The sequence below is a fragment of the Sebastes umbrosus genome, chromosome 10 (assembly GCF_015220745.1).
Source record: "Sebastes umbrosus isolate fSebUmb1 chromosome 10, fSebUmb1.pri, whole genome shotgun sequence".
NCBI lineage: Eukaryota > Metazoa > Chordata > Actinopteri > Perciformes > Sebastidae > Sebastes > Sebastes umbrosus.
In genome coordinates this window covers 8,432,248-8,456,137 of record NC_051278.1, presented here as the reverse complement: position 1 = coordinate 8,456,137, position 23,890 = coordinate 8,432,248, and the positions used below count along the sequence as shown (strand labels likewise).

At 35.2% G+C, this 23,890-nt stretch overlaps 2 protein-coding genes across 6 annotated transcripts in view; one reads left to right on the top strand and one right to left on the bottom strand.

Annotated features, from left to right (window-relative positions):
• Positions 1 to 13,128, top strand: part of fancl (FA complementation group L) — a 35,065-nt gene extending 21,937 nt beyond the window's left edge. For both annotated transcript variants that reach the window (XM_037783425.1, XM_037783424.1), the window contains 5 exons: positions 1,265 to 1,310; positions 1,755 to 1,836; positions 2,594 to 2,710; positions 12,354 to 12,425; positions 12,848 to 13,128. In XM_037783425.1, the coding sequence (XP_037639353.1) occupies positions 1,265 to 1,310; positions 1,755 to 1,836; positions 2,594 to 2,710; positions 12,354 to 12,425; positions 12,848 to 12,883 (353 nt within the window). In that variant the 3' untranslated portion in view covers positions 12,884 to 13,128. The remainder of the gene's footprint in view (positions 1 to 1,264; positions 1,311 to 1,754; positions 1,837 to 2,593; positions 2,711 to 12,353; positions 12,426 to 12,847) is intronic.
• Positions 13,129 to 13,170: 42 nt separating this feature from the next.
• The window catches only part of LOC119496070 (serine/threonine-protein kinase VRK1-like), a 59,402-nt gene continuing 48,682 nt past the window's right edge, over positions 13,171 to 23,890 (bottom strand). For 3 of the 4 annotated variants that reach the window (XM_037783125.1, XM_037783126.1, XM_037783124.1), the window contains 6 exons: positions 19,818 to 19,938; positions 18,446 to 18,504; positions 17,135 to 17,313; positions 14,966 to 15,118; positions 14,235 to 14,432; positions 13,171 to 14,052 (listed from right to left, as the gene is read on the bottom strand). In XM_037783125.1, the coding sequence (XP_037639053.1) occupies positions 13,588 to 14,052; positions 14,235 to 14,432; positions 14,966 to 15,118; positions 17,135 to 17,313; positions 18,446 to 18,504; positions 19,818 to 19,938 (1,175 nt within the window). In that variant the 3' untranslated portion in view covers positions 13,171 to 13,587. Of the gene's footprint in view, positions 14,433 to 14,965; positions 15,119 to 17,134; positions 17,314 to 18,445; positions 18,505 to 19,817; positions 19,939 to 23,890 lie in introns of all 4 variants that reach the window. The other variant, XM_037783127.1, reaches the window with a different exon arrangement.

Sequence of the window (23,890 nt, the reverse complement as noted above, 5' to 3'; positions counted from 1 at the left end):
AAAGTGCCAACGGATCTCCACGGATTGCAGCAATTCCATTGAATTAATTTAGATCAGAAATGTTGCCGTTAGATAAGTTGGTGTGACTGAGAATGTAGTCACATTGTTAATTTAGGGTTATCGATTAATGCTTTGATTATTTCTTCAATTATAAAATCAAAAAGAAAATACTGAAAAACGCACCACAATATTTCCCAGAGCACAAAGTGACATCTTCAAACTCTTTGTTTAATCCAACTAAATCCCCCCAAAGTATTCCATTTACTTTTGTCACAGAGAAACGCGAGAAGCAGCAAATCCTCCCATCTGAGAAGCACAGAGAACATGCACACGTTTAGCACGTTTTCTTAGATTAGTTAAACAATTAATCAGAAATAATAGAGGAATCAATTAATTGATTAATTGCTTCATCACTAATGGGAATGACTGTCCCGAGCCTCTTCATAAGCCCATATCACTGCAGTCAGATGCCTGTTTTTCACAGAGTAATCTGCCAGCCGAGGATTATCCCAGGCAATAAAGTACAAATTCAGCCTGTGCTCCGCCATTATTCAATCAGATCAGGGAGAAGCCATCAGGCGTGAATGAGAAAAGGAATAGTGCTGCTTTTTCAGAGATCTTCACATGTCTAGACCTCAACCGGGCTGTTTGTGTTGCCCATTGTCTGTCGTCATGTCAGAAGACTTGCTTCCAGAATGGCAAGTTTTCATTCTCACCACACCGACACCGGAGCCGAGCACTGCGAGCTTCAGCTTCAGCTTTCTATTTAAATCCCCGTCAATTGTCGGCCATTGTTTCTGTAAACCCAAGGTCATGCGACTCCTAGCCTGTTGCCTAGCAATGCAACTCAAAAGATATTAAACACATACACACTTCTAGCCACCAAGACGGGAGGCAGGCAGCGACCCTCAAATACGAGGGGTCGCGCAGAAATATTGCTTTTTGCATGTAGGAATAACAAATAGTGAAAGTGATGAGCGCTGCACGGAGACAAAGCTCCCCTGTGGAACAGAGGAAGCTATGATGGTTTCATATCTGACGGTGGTAACGCCGCCGTCTGTGGCGAACGGGGGCTGTTGTCAAATAAGAGAGGGCGTTTGAGGGTATGCAGAATATGTTTTTTTTTTAAGACAGTAATTTTCTGAGGGCTTATATACTATAATAATAATGTATCTGCAGGTGCTTGGAATCAAATTCAAGGCTTTTTATTAGTAGCACAGTTTACATCCGACACCAAATAATTCCCTTTCTTGTGTTGTTGCAGTGGTGACTCCGCTGAGGAATAAGCTGAACGCCAACATGCACTTGTGGTAAGGTTCTCTCCATCACCAAGCTAAGACTTTGGTTTTGGACTGTAAGATAATACGATATAATAATTAATTGACTTTCAGCAGAGTCATATCATGATGATAATGATAATAATAATAATAATTTCTGCTGTCTAACTGTCATCAGAGTTTAGTCGATTTCATAAAAAAAACAATTACACTTCATTTTAAAGTAAAGTACACATTTAAAATTACACCACAGGTTTTAACATTTGCCTCCCTGCATGACACGTCTGAGGATAATCTCCCTCCACCTCTCTTCAGTTTAAAGCAGCAGAAATGCGTGTGCATTTTTTTTTATTTTTTTTTCCTCTTCTTTTTTTATACCAATGGTGAAAGTCTCCTAATCATCCCCCAGTGTCTTTGCAGGCTCATTTGCATGTGGTTAATTAGTGTGTGAAGGAGCTGTCTGTGGTCTGCTGGCAGGAACCCGGACTCCAGCGTCTTGCACAACCTCCGGGATGTTTTGGAGATCGAATTCCCGTCACCTGCCACCCACGAAAAATCTGTATGTGACACAGTTGCCCCCTTTCCATTTCAAACATGTCCGTTCCCATCACGATTACCTCAAGGAGCTGTGCGTGTTTACATCTATGCATGCATACTCCTGCTTGTGTGTGTTTGAGCTTCAAGTTATAAGGGGGCGGACATACGCTATTGCCTATTTTTCTGTTTATTTCCATATTTTTTTCTTTCTCTCTGTGTTTTGTTTTTCCATGAGGTGGGCACAAATTCTCCTTTAATTGGGTTGTTTACAGACAAGATCATTAGAATAACAAAGATGGCAGAATTCTCTGCACTATCAAATCGCTTTAATCACGCAAAACCATTTATCTCTCTTTTTTTTTAAACACTCGTTCTTTCCCCCTCCCCTCTCCGCGGATGGGTTAAAAGGGCGTCGTGTTTATCCGCTGTCGCCGCGGTGATTAATGCCTCAGCTTCATTAACATTCAGAGGAGTGCAAAAAAGTTGAGTTGACCAGATGTTGATTTTTTTTTTTTTTTTTTTTACCTGCCATCCTCTCTCTTAATGGATAGCTCCAGAAAAACAGGAGCTTCTCATTATGCCAAAATGCAAACGAGAGCAGAGAGAAAAGTGTGACGGTGGGAAAGTTCGGGGTGTTACAGGGTGATGTTAGCGCTGGAGTTTTAACTAGAAGGCTGTTTAACACTAAGTAGTTACAGAGGACCTGCACCAAATCTTAAGCGTCTGCAGCTCTAGTATATGTGCCTAATATTTATTTTATTGTGTGTTTGTGTGTGTAGAGCTTCAGCGTTGAGTGTGGGATCTGTTACTCCTATCGTCTTGAAGCCGCGATCCCTGATCAAGTGTGTAATGACCCTCGCTGTGGCCAGCCCTTCCACCAGGCCTGTCTGTATGAGGTACGAAGACACACACACATACAAACACAGAGCTGTGTGAGCAGCATCTACAGATTTCCTTATCCTCAGGCAGGCTTCCATAGTTCTGAAAAACTGAAACATGAATCCAAAGAGATAGTTAGCAATAGCGATATTTTGGATTTTTTGAAGTGGGGTTGAATGAGGTATTTACCCGTAGTCAGTGTATTAACTACAGTAGATGGCGTTCCAGTTTTTTTTAAACAGTCTGAATTTTTCATTCCTCTCAAAATTTGAGTCGAATACAGAGTTCTGTACCGATCTAGCCATATCAAAGTATATTGAATCAATTTTAATATTTTTTATTATGACATTTTTTTATTCTTCGACACACTACAGTATGACTTTTTTATCACTTTTATCGACATACTATTCTATGACTTTTTTAATCACTTTTTTTTCGCCCTTTTTTCGACATGCTATGCTATATCGACATTGTTTATTTTTGAATCACTTTTTTTCAACATATTATACTATCACTATTTTATCAATTTTTTCGACATACTATACTATGACATTTTTATTCACATTTTTCTTTGACATACTATAGTATGACCTTTTTTTCACTTTTTTCGACATGCTATACTATGACTTTTTAAGACATACTATACTATGACTTTTTTATAACTTTTTTCGATATACTATACTATACATTTTTTTCACTTTTTTCGACATACTGTACTAAGACTTTTTTATGATTTTTTTCAACATATTAGACTTTTTTTTTTATTACTTTTTTCGACCTACCATACTATGACTTATTTTTCGACATACTATACTATGACTTTTTGACGTACTATATTATGACATTTGTTAATTCTTCGATATACTACTTTTTATTTATCACTTTTTTCGACATACTATACTATAACTTTTTTCGACATACTGTACTTGACTTGATATTGTATGTTGAAAAAAGTCAGAAAGTGATAAAAGTCGAAAATTTTCATGAAAAAAGTCATACTATAGTATGTCGAAAAATTTCATGAAAAGTCATATTTTAGTATGTCCAAAATTTTCATGAAAAAAGTTATAATATATTGTCGAAATATTTCATGAAAAAAAGTCACAGTAAAGTATTTCGAAAAATTTCATGAAAAAAGTCATAGTAAAATATTTCGAAAAAAGTCATATTTTAGTATGTCGAAAAAAGTCATAGTATAGTATGTAGAAAAATTTCATGAAAAAAAGTCATAGTATGTCCAAAATTTTCATGAAAAAAGTTATAATATATTTTGTCGAAATATTTCATGAAAAAAAGACACAGTATAGTATTTCGAAAAATGTCATGAAAAAAGTCATATTTTAGTATGTCGAAATATTTCATGAAAAAAAAGTAATATTTTAGTGTGTCGAAAAATTTCATGAAAAAGTCATATTTTAGTATGTGTAAAAATATCATGACAAAAAGTCATAGTATGTCGAAATATTTCATCAAAAAAAGTCATAGTAAAATATTTTGAAAAATTTCATGAAAAAAGTAATATCTTAGTATGTCGAAAAATGTTATGAAAAAAAGTCATAGTATAGTATGTCGAAAGATTTCATGAAAAAGTCAGTAAAATATGTCGAAAAATTTCATGAAAGTCAATAAAATATTTCGAAAAATTTCATGAAAAAAGTCATATTTTAGTATGTAGAAAAATGTCATGAAAACGTCATATTTTAGTATGTCGAAATATTTCATGAAAAAAAAGTAATATTTAAGTGTGTCGAAAAATGTCATGAAAAAAAGTCATAGTAAAGAATGTCGAAAAATTTCATGAAAAAGTCATAGCAAAATATTTCGAAAAATGTCATGAAAAAAGTAATATTTTAGTATGTCGAAATATTTCATGAAAAAAAGTAATATTTAAGTGTCGAAAAATTTCAGGAAAAAAAGTCATAGTAAAGAATGTTGAAAAATTTCATGAAATAAAGTCATAGTAAAATATTTCGAAATATTTCATGAAAAAAAAGTAATATTTAAGTGTGTCGAAAAATGTCATGAAAAAAAGTCATAGTAAAGAATGTCGAAAAATTTCATGAAAAAGTCATAGCAAAATATTTCGAAAAATGTCATGAAAAAAGTAATATTTTAGTATGTCGAAATATTTCATGAAAAAAAGTAATATTTAAGTGTCGAAAAATTTCAGGAAAAAAAGTCATAGTAAAGAATGTTGAAAAATTTCATGAAATAAAGTCATAGTAAAATATTTCGAAATATTTCATGAAAAAAGTCATATTTTAATATGTCGAAAAATTTCATGAAAAAAAGTCGAAAAATTTCATGAAATGAAGTCATAATAAAATATTTCGAAAAATTTCATGAAATAAAGTCATAGTAAAATATTTCGAAATATTTCATGAAAAAAGTCATATTTTAGTATGTCGAAAAATTTCATGAAAAAGTCATATTTCAGTATGTCGAAATACTTCATGAAAAAAAGTCAGTAAAGAATGTCGAAAAATTTCATGAAAAAGTCATAGTAAAGAATGTCGAAAAATTTCATGGAAAAAAGTCATGTTTTAGTATGTCGAAATATTTCATGAAAAAAAGTAATATTTTAGTGTCGAAAAATTTCATGAAAAAAGTCATATTTTAGAATGTCGAAAAATTTCATGAAAAAAAGTCGAAAATTTTCATGAAAGTCATGATAAAATATTTCGAAAAATGTCATGAAAAAAGTCATATTTTAGAATGTCGAAAAATTTCATGAAAAAAGTCATATTTCAGTATGTCGAAATATTTCATGAAAAAAAGTCATAGTAAAGAATGTCGAAAAATTTCATGAAAAAGTCATAGTAAGATATTTCGAAAAATTTCATGAAAAAAGTCATATTTTAGTATGTCGAAAAATTTCATGAAAAAAAGTCATAATAAAGAATGTCGAAAAATTTCATGAAAAAGTCATAGTAAAATATTTCGAAAAATTTCATGAAAAAAGTCATATTTTAGTATGTCGAAAAATTTCATGAAAAAAAGTCGAAAAATGTCATGAAATAAAGTCATAATAAAATATTTCGAAAAATTTCATGAAAAAAGTTATATTTTAAAATGTCGAAAAATTTCATGAAAAAAGTCATATTTTAGTATGTCGAAAAATTTCATGAAAAAGTCATATTTCAGTATGTCGAAATATTTCATGAAAAAAAGTCATAGTAAAGAATGTCGAAAAATTTCATGAAAAAGTCATAGTAAGATATTTCGAAAACTTTCATGAAAAAAAGTAATATTTTAGTGTGTCGAAAAATTTCATGAAAAAAGTCATATTTTAGTATGTTGAAATATTTCATGAAAAAAGTAATATTTTAGTATTTCGAAATATTTCATGAAAAAAAGTAATATTTTAGTATTTCGAAATATTTCATGAAAAAAAGTCATAGTAAAGAATGTTGAAAAATTTCATGAAAAAGATATTTAGAAAAATTTCATGAAAAAAGTAATATTTTAGTGTCGAAAAATTTCATGAAAAGTCATATTTTAGTATGTCGAAATATTTCATGAAAAAAAAGTAATATTTTAGTATGTCGAAAGATTTCATGAAAAAAAAGTAATATTTAAGTGTCGAAAACTTTCATGAAAAAAGGTCATAGTAAAGAATGTCAAAAAATTTCATGAAAAAGTCATAGTAAAATATTTCGAAAACTTTCATGAAAAGTCATATTTTAGTATGTCGAAATATTTCATGAAAAAAAGTAATTTTAGTGTGTCGAAAAATTTCATGAAAAAAATAATATTAGTATTTTGAAATATTTCATGAAAAAAGTATTTTAGTGTCGAAAAATTTCATGAAAAAAAGTCATAGTAAAGAATGTCGAAAAATATCATGAAAAAAAGTCAGTAAAATATTTCGAAAGATTTCATGAAAAGTCATATTTTAATATGTTGAAATATTTCATGAAAAAAAGTAATATTTTAGTGTCGAAAAATTTCATGAAAAAGTCATAGTAAAGAATGTCGAAAGATTTCATGAAAAAGTCAAAGTAAAATATTTCGAAAAATTTCATGAAAAAAGTCATATTTCAGTATGTCGAAATATTTCATGAAAAAAAGTCAGTAAAGAATGTCGAAAAATTTCATGAAAAAGTCATAGTAAGATATTTCGAAAAATTTCATGAAAAAAGTCATATTTTAGTATGTCGAAAAATTTCATGAAAAAGTCATAGTAAGATATTTCGAAAAATTTCATGAAAAAAGTCATATTTTAGTATGTCGAAATATTTCATGAAAAAAAAGTAATATTTTAGTATGTCGAAATATTTCATGAAAAAAAAGTAATATTTAAGTGTGTCGAAAGATTTCATGAAAAAAAGTCATAGTAAAGAATGTCGAAAAATTTCATGAAATAAAGTCATAGTAAAATATGTCGAAAAATTTCATGAAAAAAGGTTGAAAAATTTCATGAAATAAAGTCATAATAAAATATTTCGAAAAATTTCATGGAAAAAGTTATATTTTAGAATGTCGAAAAATTTCATGAAAAAAGTCATATTTTAGTATGTCGAAAAATTTCATGAAAAAGTCATATTTCAGTATGTCGAAATATTTCATGAAAAAAAGTAATATTTTAGTGTCGAAAAATTTCATGAAAAAAGTAATATTTTAGTATGTTGAAATATTTCATGAAAAAAGTAATATTTTAGTATTTCGAAAAATTTCATGAAAAAAAGTCGAAAAATTTCATTAGTCATAAAATATTTCGAAAAATTTCATGAAAAAAGTCATATTTTAGAATGTCGAAAAATTTCATGAAAAAAGTAATATTTTAGTATGTCGAAAAATTTCATGAAAAAAAGTCATAGTAAAGAATGTCGAAAAATTTCATGGAAAAAGTTATATTTTAGAATGTCGAAAAATTTCATGAAAAAAGTCATATTTTAATATGTCGAAAAATTTCATGAAAAAGTCATATTTCAGTATGTCGAAATATTTCATGAAAAAAAGTAATATTTTAGTGTCGAAAAATTTCATGAAAAAAGTAATATTTTAGTATGTTGAAATATTTCATGAAAAAAGTAATATTTTAGTATTTCGAAAAATTTCATGAAAAAAAGTCGAAAAATTTCATTAGTCATAAAATATTTCGAAAAATTTCATGAAAAAAGTCATATTTTAGAATGTCGAAAAATTTCATGAAAAAAGTAATATTTTAGTATGTCGAAAAATTTCATGAAAAAAAGTCATAGTAAAGAATGTCGAAAAATTTCATGAAAAAGTCATAGTAAGATATTTCGAAAAATGTCATGAAAAAAGTCATATTTTAGTATGTCGAAATATTTCATGAAAAAAAGTAATATTTTAGTGTCGAAAAATTTCATGAAAAAAGTCATATTTTAGTATGTCGAAATATTTCATGAAAAAAGTAATATTTTAGTGTCGAAAAATTTCATGAAAAAAGTCATATTTTAGTATGTCGAAATATTTCATGAAAAAAGTCATATTTTAGTGTCGAAAAATTTCATGAAAAAAAGTCATAGTAAAGAATGTCGAAAAATATGAAAAAAGTCAGTAAAATATTTCGAAAAATTTCATGAAAAAAAGTCATAGTAAAGAATGTTGAAAAATTTCATGAAAAAAGTAATATTTCAGTATGTCGAAATGTTTTATGGAAAAAAAGTAATATTTTAGTGTCGAAAAATTTCATGAAAAAGTCATAGTAAAGAATGTCGAAAAATTTCATGAAAAAAAGTAATATTTTACTATGTCGAAAAATTTCATGAAAAAAGTAATATTTTAGTATGTCGAAAAATTTCATGAAAAAAAGTCATAGTAAAGAATGTCGAAAAATTTCATGAAAAAGTCATAGTAAGATATTTCGAAAAATGTCATGAAAAAAGTCATATTTTAGTATGTCGAAATATTTCATGAAAAAAAGTAATATTTTAGTGTCGAAAAATTTCATGAAAAAAGTCATATTTTAGTATGTCGAAATATTTCATGAAAAAAGTAATATTTTAGTGTCGAAAAATTTCATGAAAAAAGTCATATTTTAGTATGTCGAAATATTTCATGAAAAAAGTCATATTTTAGTGTCGAAAAATTTCATGAAAAAAAGTCATAGTAAAGAATGTCGAAAAATATGAAAAAAGTCAGAAAATATTTCGAAAAATTTCATGAAAAAAAGTCATAGTAAAGAATGTTGAAAAATTTCATGAAAAAAGTAATATTTCAGTATGTCGAAATGTTTTATGGAAAAAAAGTAATATTTTAGTGTCGAAAAATTTCATGAAAAAAGTAATATTTTAGTATGTTGAAATATTTCATGAAAAAAGTAATATTTTAGTATTTCGAAAAATTTCATGAAAAAAAGTCGAAAAATTTCATTAGTCATAAAATATTTCGAAAAATTTCATGAAAAAAGTCATATTTTAGAATGTCGAAAAATTTCATGAAAAAAGTAATATTTTAGTATGTCGAAAAATTTCATGAAAAAAAGTCATAGTAAAGAATGTCGAAAAATTTCATGGAAAAAGTTATATTTTAGAATGTCGAAAAATTTCATGAAAAAAGTCATATTTTAATATGTCGAAAAATTTCATGAAAAAGTCATATTTCAGTATGTCGAAATATTTCATGAAAAAAAGTAATATTTTAGTGTCGAAAAATTTCATGAAAAAAGTAATATTTTAGTATGTTGAAATATTTCATGAAAAAAGTAATATTTTAGTATTTCGAAAAATTTCATGAAAAAAAGTCGAAAAATTTCATTAGTCATAAAATATTTCGAAAAATTTCATGAAAAAAGTCATATTTTAGAATGTCGAAAAATTTCATGAAAAAAGTAATATTTTAGTATGTCGAAAAATTTCATGAAAAAAAGTCATAGTAAAGAATGTCGAAAAATTTCATGAAAAAGTCATAGTAAGATATTTCGAAAAATGTCATGAAAAAAGTCATATTTTAGTATGTCGAAATATTTCATGAAAAAAAGTAATATTTTAGTGTCGAAAAATTTCATGAAAAAAGTCATATTTTAGTATGTCGAAATATTTCATGAAAAAAGTAATATTTTAGTGTCGAAAAATTTCATGAAAAAAGTCATATTTTAGTATGTCGAAATATTTCATGAAAAAAGTCATATTTTAGTGTCGAAAAATTTCATGAAAAAAAGTCATAGTAAAGAATGTCGAAAAATATGAAAAAAGTCAGTAAAATATTTCGAAAAATTTCATGAAAAAAAGTCATAGTAAAGAATGTTGAAAAATTTCATGAAAAAAGTAATATTTCAGTATGTCGAAATGTTTTATGGAAAAAAAGTAATATTTTAGTGTCGAAAAATTTCATGAAAAAGTCATAGTAAAGAATGTCGAAAAATTTCATGAAAAAAAGTAATATTTTACTATGTCGAAAAATTTCATGAAAAAAGTAATATTTTAGTATGTCGAAAAATTTCATGAAAAAAAGTCATAGTAAAGAATGTCGAAAAATTTCATGAAAAAGTCATAGTAAGATATTTCGAAAAATGTCATGAAAAAAGTCATATTTTAGTATGTCGAAATATTTCATGAAAAAAAGTAATATTTTAGTGTCGAAAAATTTCATGAAAAAAGTCATATTTTAGTATGTCGAAATATTTCATGAAAAAAGTAATATTTTAGTGTCGAAAAATTTCATGAAAAAAGTCATATTTTAGTATGTCGAAATATTTCATGAAAAAAGTCATATTTTAGTGTCGAAAAATTTCATGAAAAAAAGTCATAGTAAAGAATGTCGAAAAATATGAAAAAAGTCAGAAAATATTTCGAAAAATTTCATGAAAAAAAGTCATAGTAAAGAATGTTGAAAAATTTCATGAAAAAAGTAATATTTCAGTATGTCGAAATGTTTTATGGAAAAAAAGTAATATTTTAGTGTCGAAAAATTTCATGAAAAAGTCATAGTAAAGAATGTCGAAAAATTTCATGAAAAAAAGTAATATTTTACTATGTCGAAAAATTTCATGAAAAAAGTAATATTTTAGTATGTCGAAAAATTTCATGAAAAAAGTAATATTTCAGTATGTCGAAATATTTCATGAAAAAAGTCATATTTTAGTATGTCGAAATATTTCATGAAAAAAAAGTAATATTTAAGTGTCGAAAAATTTCATGAAAAAGTCATAGTAAAGAATGTCGAAACATTTCATGAAAAAGTCAGTAAAATATTTCGAAACATTTCATGAAGTCATATTTTAATGTCGAAATATTTCATGAAAAAAAGTAATATTTTAGTGTGTCGAAAAATTTCATGAAAAAAGTCATAAAGAATGTCGAAAAATATGAAAAAAAGTCAGTAAAATATTTCGAAAGATTTCATGAAAAGTCATATTTTAGTATGTCGAAAATTTCATGGTCATATTTCAGTATGTCGAAATATTTCATGAAAAAAGTCATATTTTAGTATGCCGAAATATTTCATGAAAAAGTCATAGTAAAGAATGTCGAAAAATTTCATGAAAAAGTCAGTAAAATATTTCGAAAAATTTCATGAAAAAAGTAATATTTTAATGTCGAAATATTTCATAAAAAAAAAGTAATATTTTAGTGTCGAAATATTTCATGAAAAAAAGTCATAGTAAAGAATGTCGAAAAATGTCATGAAAGAAAGTCATAGTAAAATATTTCGAAAAATTTCATGAAAAAAACATAGTATATTATGTCCAAAATTTCATGAAAAAAACTTATAGTATAGTATGTCAAAAAATTTCATGAAAAAAGTCAGTATATGTCCAAAACTGTCATGAAAAAAAGTCATATTATAGTATGTCAAACTTTCATGAAAAAGGTAATAGAAAAGTCAGTATAATATGTCGAAATATTTCATGAAAAAAGTCATAGCATAGTATGTCGGAAAAAAAAAAAAAAAAAGTCATAGTAAAGAATGTCGAAAAATGTCATGTATGTCGAAATAAGTGAAAAAAAAGTCGTATTATAATATGTCGAAACATTTAATGAAAAAAAGTCATAGCCAAGTGGTCGCGTTTGCTTTTGCTACCTGTGAATGCCCCACTGGCTAGTTTACGGCCTCCGCTCTGCACTGCTCTCATACGGCGGTTAAAGCTGATTTCGCCGTCTCGACCAATGGCAGTGTCGCTGATACGTAGCACACACCATCCGGTAAACACTTATCTCTGTCAGCACTTTCGCCCTTGTTTGAAGTGTTTAGCGCTGTGAGCCGTGGCTCGCTGTATTGAGAGCCATTAAGAGGCAATAGAAATCCTCCCAGTCCTGTTTAGCACCTTTAAACTGAGTTTCTTAGTTGGCTAAAAAATGTTTTGCTGTTGTAGTACCACGTTGGCCGCTATGAAAATTTGCTTCACAGCCCGGCGCTGTTCCTGGGGGCTTGGTAATAGGCTGACTATGGAGAAGTACCTCAGTTCACAACACAGGAAATGAGCTCCAACTGCCGGGATTACTGTTTATATACTCTGTATTCAATGAGATTAAGCTTATTGACATCTCCTTTTTAAAGCTGAGGAAAAAAGTGGCAGGAAGACATCATAAAGTTCCACATAAAGGCTATTAAAATGCTTCAATTTATATACCGTTTTAAAGTGTGCAGTAATAAGTGTACATTGAAACAAGCGTTATTATCACTTGACACGCTGACACATCAGATCCAAAGCAATGATTTGATAGTGGTCTCTTTCCTTTTTCCCTTCAGTGGCTGCGAGCGCTCCCCTCCAGCAGGCAGAGCTTCAACATTGTTTTCGGAGAGTGTCCTTACTGCAGCAAGGTACGTCTGCGCCTCGCACCACGACTGACAGCTGCCTTCATAAAGGCCTTCGCGGCAGAGTCAATAGACATTCAGCATACTTTAATTAGCATGGCTCTATACATAATGTAACCTTCTCTCTGCTGAAAGGCTGCCGAGTGTGTTCACAACAATATGCCGCATTCAGTCCGTTTTACCGACGCTACTCCTCGTGTGATAAAGGAGTAAGTAAAGTATGCGATACTGTGAATACAGCGTGCCATGGATTCAAAGATGGTACTATTTGTGCATATGGTGTTGAGTGCATTCGGGAGTCCTTCATCTACAGTCCAGTCGGAAATGAGAGCCCACTTCATTTTTTATTCCACAAAAGCTATCCTTCATGTTAACTGTGATGAACATTTACTAAGCAGGATAAACTGAGGATTCTCCTTCTATTTCAGCCCATTACTGTGAAAATGGCAGTCCAGAAATCCTGAGAAGTGGCTCCGTGTTCCCGTCGGCGCCATCTCGACTTTGGGAAACAGCTTGGAAAGGCCGTGCTGAAACTAGTAGAAATGTTTTCTTGCTCAAGAGGGTTTACATGCTACGGCGGAGTAGAAGGGCCACATTGAGAAATAAGAAATCTGAGATTATGAGAATAAAGTCGTAATTTAATGAGAATAAAGTCATACTATTTCAAGAAAAAAAGTCATATTACGAGAATAAAGTCATAACTTTACGGGGAAGAAAGTCGTAATATTACGAAAAAAAAAGTCACAATATAATGAGAATAAAGCCATAACTTTACGAGAAAAAAAAGTTGTAATTTTATGAGAATAAAGTCATACTATTTCAAGAAAAAAAAGTCTTAACATTACAAGAATGAAGTCGTAATATTACAAGAATAAATTCATAACTTTACGAGAAAAGGAATTTCCTCCTCCAGAGAAGAGGCAGTTTCCCCATCAGGTCCGTGTGGTTCTTTCTTCGGATTAAACGCAGATCCTTGCACAATCTTTTCAAGGTCCTGATACTGATTTAGTTATTTGTGAAACGTAAACTAAAGTATAACTTCACAAGATGCTCCACGTTTCTCATTTTCACACGCGCTGCTCTATTTCCCCTCTAAAATAACACGTAAAATTACTACTTAATAATATTATGACTTTATTCTCAAAATCTCAGATTAATTATTTTTCCCTCAATGTTGTCCTAATACTACGCCGTAAAAGGCACCCAGGACAAAGAAGACGCCCACAAAGACAAACCAGGAAGACATTCTATTGGTCCGTGTGGGAGCAGCTTCCTGTTGTGGGTGTCTGGGAGCTTCTCGTTCACCGAAGCTGTGTTCATAGCGGAGGCCACTGTGGGAACGCTGGCGATGGCTGTAGCCTGCGATGTGGTGGAGCACCCGCTGGCCCTCAGGGCTCAGATCCCAGTCCTCCTCCTCCTCCATCTTTAGACCTACCCACCGCTGGTCTACATCCTCATTGTGGAGGAGCAGACTTTCATCCCATCGTTCCTTGTCGTCCACGTGTGTTCGTTCCTTGGCGTCCCAGTTTGTCGATATGTGGTGTCTCCTTGGCGAGTGGAGTCGTCGTTCCCGTCTCTCTGAGGTCACGGCGAGGTCGTCCGTTTTCCTGCCGGCCCGTTTGGGTTTAGCTTTCTGTTAAAGAGGGTGATTGAAGCGGTTGCTTTTTTGGATGTGGCAGTAACCTGAACAGTTCTACTGTAATAACTCGTTTATTTCTTCAACTTGAGTCACAAGAAGAAGGCTGAAGGTTTTAAAACATCTCTACAAAGGATTACTAACAAAAAAAAACAATCTCTGGCGTCTTGGCCTCACACCTGTTTGGGCTGATCTCTGGGGCCGACTGGAGGGCCTCTCAGATAACATGCAGCGATCTGTGTGGGTCTACGACTGGCCTCCTCTTCCTCCTCCTCTTCTTCTTCATCCTCAGCTTCATCATTGTCATCCTCTCCATAATCCACCACAGGTCTTGACCTCAGTGATCTGCTGACAGCAGGCGGAGCTCCATTTTCCTTCTTCTGTGAGCAAACAGCAAAAAACAGCAGTTAATTATTGATTCATGAATCTGTTTGACTGGGTTATTAGAGTGGCTCAACGATTGTGAAGAAATATGTAATTGTGATTATTTTGACTGATTGTGATGTTCTCTACTCATCTATCCATCTCTCTCTCTCTCTCTTTCTCTACTCTACCCATCTCTCTCTCTACTCATCTACCCATCTCTCTATCTACTCATCTATCCTCATCTCCCTCCATCTATCACTTGCTCTCTTCCTCTCTCTACTCTACCCATCTCTCTCTCTCTCTCCTCTACCCATCTCGCGCTCTCTCTCTACTCTACCCATCTCTCTCTCTCTACTCTGCCCATCTCGCTCTCTCTACCCATCTCTCGCTCGCTTTCCCTCTACCATTCTTTCGCTCTCTCTCTCCCCCTCTCTCTACTCTATCCATCTCGCTCACTCTCTCTCCCTCTACCTCTCCCTCTTCTACTCTACCATCTCTCTCTCTACCCATCTCGCTCGCTCTTGCTACCTCCCTCTCCCCTTACCTGTGACTGAGGTTTAGTGGGGGTCGGTCCTCTTTTGTAGCGAGCTGGCACTGGTTTAGACTTCTTCTTCTCCTCCTCTTCTTCATCATCATCATCATCCACCACGGTGGCCACAGCCTTGGCTTTAGAGGCCCCTCTGGCTCGTCCTGCTTTCTGTTGAGACGATGGTTTTGTGTTATCAAGTTGTACTTTGTTGTTACTTATATATTGAACTTTTGTACAGCAACTTCACTCAGATGACACTAAAATATAAGATTTGTTTTTGTTTGACTTTTGTCTTTAATAAAACTTTGTCACTATAATCATCCATAAAATAATCATTTATTTATCCAACACTAGTGGGGAATGATTCAGTGAACATGCCCGTTGAATGGCCTTTATCTCTGCTGACATTTACTCTCCGCACTAAACCGCCAGTAAATGGCCACTTCTGTTTAACTAGGGATCAAACTGGCCAGCACTTTAGCATGGAAATTAAATGACACAAGGAGAGGAGAGGAAATCAGGAGCATAATTGGAGACACCCTGTGCTGGGGAAAGTGTATGTCATCAACTTCTTCAAATTGGGCCATTGAGAGGGCACTCGCTGGGCCCGAGGGGTCAAGAAGTGATTCTGGTGAATTTGAGGGGGAATCACAGTCCTCCTCCAGCGTTAGACCTGTTAGACCTGCTCACATAATCACTGGAGGGGGTCGGGGGGGGGCAGGAGCAGGTTAAACCTCCCCTTTAATGCTGTCATGTTTCTCCACTCTGGAGGTTAAGAGACTCAACTGAGGAAACAGGAATCTTTGTGACCAACAATGAAGTTGTTGAATGTTCACTGAATGCAAAAATATTTCATATAAATAAGTGTTAACACTTTCTGTAACAAGCACACACACACCCCCTAAAACACATTCAGATTGTCTACTGTATGTGCTCCATACAGTGTAAAAATTAATATAGGAATATAATTAATACTTATTGTGTCAGTTAGTCTGACAGAAAAAAGTAAACGTCATACAAGATGTACATATAAGTATAAAAAAGCAACCCGTGTGCATGTTTTAAACACACAGGGCAGTACTGTTCATTTGACTGTATCTAGTTGAATTAACAAGAGCTGATGAGTAGTACATGATGAGGGCAAACAGGATGACTTCAAACTACATGTGTGAACCTCTGCCATTGTTACAGTGGGTAAAAATATTCATGGGAAGGCAATACTATGGTTGGGTGGGCAACCCGAGAAGAACATAATTAGCATTATGAGCATGTTTGATGTACACCACGGTTTGGTTTGTTTTGCATATTAGGGAGAAGGAAAACATTACCATTTCCAATGTGTTTGAGCTCTAAAATATATAAATAGATAGATTGACAGTAATTAATTATATTCCTGTATTATATGAAGCCATAACACTGATTTTATACATGAAATAAGGCAGGCTACTTAATGGTCAAGTAGGACTATGTTCAGAAAATTGTCTCTTCTGTGTTTCTGGCTCATCAAATAATTAGCAGGCCTGTATTTAATTGCGGTGCAGCGGTTCAACAAGCCTACGGTTCGGTTTGTACGTGAGTGACGGGTATTTAACTTTTTTACGGTTCGGTTTTGCATCCCTAGTTTGATACGAGGGGACTCGCTCCAGATGTGGTTGTGATTCTCGTGAACATGAGGGTGAGGGGGACATTCTCGCAGCCGTGTGGCGATGAGGGTCGAGCCGGCCGCGACGCGTCCTGTGTTAACAGCCCAATTGGTTAACATGTTTGACGAATGATGCAGCGTTTATCCACGCATCGCGGCGCTTCCAGGTTTGAATCTGACATAAAACAGCGTTTTTCTCCCTAAAAAAAATGAGCATTTCCAAAACAAAAGCGTGCATGTAAATCTTAAAAGTGCCAGCTTGGTGTTTTCAGTGTCTACGGGGTAAACGTAGCTTTTGCAAAACGATGGCATGAGGCCATTACTGTTTTGGTAGTAAAGATAAGTGGACAACCTTTAGTCTCCTCGAACTTTCTCTGTGATCAGTCATACAGCCGAACACACAGCAGACTTTGTCATATAATAATGATTTGATAAATCTGTTTTTATGTTAACAGAGATCTCTACAAAACGACATGGAAAAGCTCAAGTGGACGCAAATTGTTTACAGATGAAAACGCCATTTTTAAAATTCATGTTTTTACCTTTTCTCTGGTGGGGGGATCTTGTGCCTTGGTGGTGGACCCAACTGCAGGTCCTCGTGGCACGGAGAAGTCCAGTCTTCCCGTGACACCACTGGCCAACAGCTGTTTGACACGCTGGTAGTTTGGCTTATCTTGGTGGCCGAGAGTTTTCACATAACTGAGGAACGCAGCCACCTCATCTGAAGACAGAAACAGAAAGAACTAATAAAGTCCACGATTGAAGTAAGAATGTTTAACCTTGCAGAAAAAAAAATGGACTGAGTTTGATATGTCATCTGTTGCACAAGCTTTTATCAGACATTGGTTTGATTCTACTATAAACTGAGACATGCTATTTTAGCTTCAGTAATGCTGAATCCTCCTCGCTATGAAAATCAGTTCTGGGACACTTGAGTCATGCAGCAGCAAAGGCAGGATGAACCTGAAGGTCTCACAGTCCAGATAATAAACCAGCCTGGCAATACATCTCCCCACAGAGAGTAGATTAGGGATGCGCACAGCTATGGATATGCATTGTGTATGTGTGTGTGTGTGTGTGTGTGTGTGTGTCATACACAGCCACTATGCATCACACACTGGCCAGACGACGTGTATGACACATACTGCGGTAGAACTTGTATCTCACACACATACACACACACACACACATAGTTGATGCATACCCCGGCTCTTATCTGTGGCGGGCAGCCGGGCCTTGTCAGCAGAGGAGCACCGAACCCAACACATACATCACACACTAAGCCCTCACACAGGTGTGACCTCTCCTTATAAAGAGGTGAGATAAAAACACGACAAACTTTGAAAGGCATGTCAATGGGACAGCTGCTCAATTGGTACAAAGTTATTCAGGAGCTTCAGGAGTTTTAGTTTAAAACATTCAAAAAAATGAACAAACATTATCAACAGAATGTGAAGAGGTTGCAGCGGTGACGTTGCGTCAAAGACGTTTATGTATTGTATTGCAGAGATATCTACCGAAATGAAAAAACATTATTAATGTGAATTAATCATTAAAAAAAAATATTGGCAGGTCCAAAATTAATGTTTTATTTATCTCTGGGGAGGATATCTAAGGTTTTGTTCCCACCTCTAACAGGGCTTGTGAGCCGGATACAGGAATAATATTGTACAACAGATATTACCCATATGCCCCTGTGCATGTCAGCCCACTACCTGAATTAGTCTCGGCTCTGCCCTTTACTCTGGATCTCCCTTTAAAAGAGCCGAAGATTACACGCACACGGGCTCCGCCGTCTTATTTCCAAATTCTCAGTTTAACGTAAGAAGTGTAAATGATGGCCCGCGGCTTACCTGTGCTGGCTCCGCTCACTGACAGCTGCTGGACTGAGTCTGGCAGATTATCCATCAGTCTGAGAGAAAGGAGGAGATAAAACAGTGAGGAAGTGAGGACAGAAACATTATGAGAGATGGAGGTCAGCGGTAGATAGTACGGGCGGGAAGAACGCAGCAGGAGAACAAGCTGAATCCACGTCAAAGCAAACTGTCCTACAGGGTGTTCAGAAAAACACTGACAGCTAGTACATACAGTATACTTGTTGTAATTATTAGTATCAGAGTATTGCAACACCTTCACAATATAACAACATCACAATCTCCAGATTCAAAAAAACATTGTGGAGTTAAATCAGCGTCTCTAAAATAATAAATAAATAAATAAAGTTTATAAGCTTCACAAAGTACTTAAAGCTGCAGTAGGCAGAATATTTTTGGCATCGTTGGGCAAAAATCCCATAATAACCTTTCAGCATGTTGTAATTCAAGTGTTCTGAGAGATAACTAGACTTCTTCACCTCCTCATGGCTCTGTTTTCAGGCTTTAAAAAATCTAGCCCATGACGGGGGACTTTGACCAATCACAGGTCATTTCATTGAGAGAGCGTTCCTATTGGCTGTGCTCTGGTCATGTGACGGGAACTTGGCGTTCCTTCACCAGATTTCATAATGGCGGCGGCGCATCACAAACTTTCTAATTTTTCAGCTAAACCGTGCACTACAAGATGATTCTGAAAACATTGGAGGCGAGAAATAGGCATTAACGTAACATAATATTGATTCATATTTGATCAGCGCTGCCTAGTTTAACCGTTTTGTCGGAGTTCGCGAGTGATTGACAGCCGGCTCTCATAGACAGCAGATGGACAGCAGACCTCAGATCAGCTCTTACTGCTTGTTTTCCTCCGGTACGTGAAATCTTGCAGATGCCGTTAGGAGCACCGGAGGACACAGAGGCACATGATTTTTTTTTCAGGTTACCTGTTACATGTACTACTGTCACGATATAGCCACCGTTTTACAAAAATCACTTTCTTTTTTTTTTTAATCATATTTGCTCCAATCTCGCCTACTTCAGCTTTAATAGCGCTAGCTAGCGTCAACTGGTAACTTAGCATTTGCTATGCTAACGGTTCCTGGCCCCACCGGGCCTGGCTCTTCCCCAGCTTCACCCTCGCCTCCAAAAATGGTCACTTCTGGCTTCAAAGAAACCAAGATGGCGATGGCCAAACTCAAGGCTTCAAAATGATTTTCCACATACCAATGGATGACATCACGGTGGCTACGTCCGCTTCTTTTATACAGTCTATGGTTAGTGTATATCCCCCGTAACACGTTTCGCTACGGGCTGTTAAATCTGGGCTATAAAAACAGTACAAGTGGCTACCTACCTGTCCTTGGCCTCCTGGACCTGAGTTGGGTTCCTCAGAACTTTGTCCCAAGGCAGAGACCCACATAACCAGTGAAGAAGACAAAAACCCAAAATCTGGAAGTCACCACGTCTAGATGGAGCTATGAAGAGACAAAAAGATGAGGTGGTCAGACAAAATAATAATATAACAGCCTGCTACCATTAATATTCTTTCATCCATAAATCACCTCTGACTCCATTAAAGGTTTGTGCTTGTGAAAGCTTTCACACGAGTTGGTCAAAGCTCAACTCAGCTGTTCTTCTCTGTTTTTTTTTTAGATCAATAGAATAATTCCACAAAGACGAGAGAAGAAAATACAAAAAAAAAGCAGCAGAACAAAAGTCAGTGGTTGTTGCACTCGTATCACAAAGAGTCACTGTATAGTGTTTTCAAACAACAGATCTTTCTCCAGAGGAGTCAAGGCTGGACACGAGAACCATTTGCAGCTCTGGCATGAGGTAGCAGATTTATGATTCACGAATAAATCAAGAACAGTGGAGCAGAGACTACACCTCTTACACCGTGTCTCTTGTAACTGGGACACTTTTGTTTGGCCTAACAAGATGGAGACTGATGAAGATGGAAACTGGTTCTGAGAGCAGATCCCTGCTGTTGATTTACAGTCTGTTTGTGTGAATTCAGCTGGGATACAATGACAGGGAGATTTCATAGAGTAGAATAGCATGATGATGATTATGATGATCATGGCTCCCCACTCGCTGAGATAAAAAGCACTCTAGAGTACTCTGACTGACTTTTTCAGTTATTTCTTCTTACAGTAAAGTAGCCTATTTTAATGAAACCAGACCTCTGACATAATCCAAACAGAAAAAAATGAGGATTGTCAATCAATTTAAATATTTATTTGTGATTAATCGCATGATTGTCTATAGTTATATGTGATTAATCACACGTTTTTTATCTGTTCAAAATGTAACTTAAAGGGAGATTGGTCAAGTATTTAATACTGTACAGTATCTTCGCTCTAGCTCTGAAACTGAGCCCGCTACAACCTAATAATCGCAAGTTGCGTTAAAGAAATTAGTGCCGTTAGAACAAATTTGCGTTAACTTTGACAGCCTTAATTAAGAGCACTGTAATCAGCTGTGTATCTGCACTGTAAATGTCTCCTTCAATTCAATATTAGGGAATTTAATAAAGACATGAAAAGTTGCATGCATGATACCAGTGTGATTTCACGTGTACTAAGACTTCTTTAAGAACAAGTCCAGAGTGTGTTTGCGTCTTATTGCGAGTGTGTGATTGCAGGGGTCTACATTAATGTGTGAGGTCTATCAATACTTGTCGACCAAGTCCATCCAGAGGGGTCGAGCCCGGGGAGTTTTAGCAGCTCAATACTGTAACGGCCGCCACACGTCTCCGGAGAAATTACCTATCGACTGGCTCCATCAGAGGGGAGAAATCTCCTCCCTGAGCCACGGCCGGCATTGATCCTCCCCAAGCCAACAGGCTGGTCTAAAGAAGAAGCGTGGTCACTGCCGCACAGGACCAGATTACATGGAATGGGTGGGCAGTAATCTGATTACACGCTAACAAATTTGTATTAGAACTATTTTTTTTTTTTGTTTACTATGTCATCATAGCTGGGATCTTCAACGTGGGGGGACAGAATATCAAGACGTAGTTTAGGGGTGTGTTGATGAGGAGAGTGCAAGAAGAAAGGAAATCACTTGAAGGAAATAAATGTTGAGAGGTGTGCCTGAATAAAAAACTCTGGGGTTAGCAGGGAACAGGAAAGTGTTTGGACCCAGCGGGGGGGCTCAACAATCAATGAGGGAGATCAGAATGGGAGAGGTGGTTAAAGACTGGATGTTGACACTGACTGTATAGGAAGGGCCTTTGAGAGGAGTGATGTTGGCTGATGTGTTTCCTTGTGGGCATCAGAAACCTAACAACAACTCAACTCAACATTGAGGGTATGAAACCATGTGGGGGTTCTAAGGAGATTATTTTTTATTAATTAATATGGGTTTGAAGGGGTGACACATAGAGACAGACAACTATTCACGCTCACATTCACACCTATACAGGCAATTTAGAGTCAGCAATTAACCTAACCTGCATGTGTTTGGACTGTGGGAGGAAACCTGAGAACCCGGAGAAAACCTAACACCGGGAGAACATGCAAACTCCACACTGAAGGGCCCAAAGCCGGGTTTGAACCTCTCGCTGTGAGGCGGCAGTGCTAACCACTGCACCACCGTGCCGCTATAGTGTCCACAGTTAATCGTGATTAATCGCAAATTTACAAATTTTTGATCTGTTCAAAATGTACCTTAAAGGGAGATTTGTCAAGTATTTAATACTCTTATCAACATGGGAGTGGGCAAATATGCTGCTTTATGCAAATGTATGTATATATTTATTATTGGAAATCAATTAACAACACTAAACAATGACAAATATAGTCCAGAAACCCTCACAGGTACTGCATTTAGCATAAGAAATATGCTCAAATCATAACATGGCAAACTGCAGCCCAACAGGCAACAACAGCTGTCAGTGTGTCAGTGTGCTGACTTGATTATGACTTGCCCCCAATACTCATTTTTACTGAACAAGTCCCTGAACGTATCATAATGTGGCAACTCCTGTGTTGAAATCGGCTGGACGAGAGCTAGTTAACGTTAGCTGCTAGCTCTCCTCCTGCGGATTTCAACATTGATTTGTTGTTCACAATTTAGCATTATCAGAGAAAGAGTAGGGTGTGTCCCCTGGACGCGTCGATAGTGAGTTCAGGGCTTCCCAAACAAATTTTCTATCGTCCCTAGGACAATCAGACACCTTTAGTCTTAAACCCTGGCAGTAACTACCATACCTATGGTACTGTAGAAAAACAAATACCGTCAAGTATTGGTTCTCATGACATCCCTAGCCACCAGTAAAACTAGAGTTGACTGAGTTGACTTTCACTTTTCTAAAGCAAACAGGTATGCACAAACACGGAATGACAACAGCAACAAGTGTCAACGATACGTTAGGTCCAAATATGACACTGCCATTGTCTGCCACGCTACATCTCAACAACTCCGATAACAAGAGTTGGGTCTGTTTGCCCTTGTGGGTGTAAAGTATGCATTAAGTCAGCGTTACAGTGTGGCGTCCTATTGTTGTAAATAATTGCACAGCACTTCATTGCTGCTGAGAGCCCGTTAAAGGAGAATAAAGATGAAAAATACATGTGATACTGACACAGGGAAAAAAAAGTGTTGCAACTCCCAGAGTGCCATAATAGATTAACAATTAAAAAGATCAACGACTACATTAAGCGGCGCTGCCCTCTGTGCGTGCTCTGGGCACGTTATCAAAGCTCATAATAGTGTTTTGTGCGTCTGCTCTTCTGTATTTAATGCCCTCGTGTGAGGAATGACACAGGACAGTGCGGAGAGAGATGCATGTGCGTTCGCATACACACTTAAACTGTACTCAAAGGGAGTAGAGACATGCTTGACAAACGCACACATGCACAATACATAAATACAGAACACCCACTTAAATACACACACACACACACACACACACACACACGCACGCGCGCAACGCTCACACGTTTAGACAGGGAGGTGAGGCGGCGATGGTGTTGTTGTTAATTATCTCCTATTGTTATTCAGATTCCCTAAAGCATGCTGCAGTGTCACACTCTTAACCCTTCCGCTTCACAGTCTTGTCGTTCGGAGACGGTCTTCTGTCCGCTGGACGCCCACCGAATGGTGGTAATTACACCGTTTAGCTCGAGGTTCAAAGGCCCGCCGTTCGCCAGCTGCGTTCGCCAAAACCTCACCATGGCAACCTGTCAACATCTTTGCGGGGATTGGTGCCGTGAGGTCAGAGGAGGGCAGATAAGGGGTCTGGTCCTCGGTCATAATCTCGATGCACAGTGGGAAAAATACTCTAACACTTAAAAGATGACAATATCCAGAGAGATACGCACTTTACTGTTTTCTTCCCATCGCTGCAGGTTTCTACTGTAATGCAGGCACGGAGCTGTGTTTAAAACTACAGTATTATGGGGCTTGCAGCACAATTGTAGC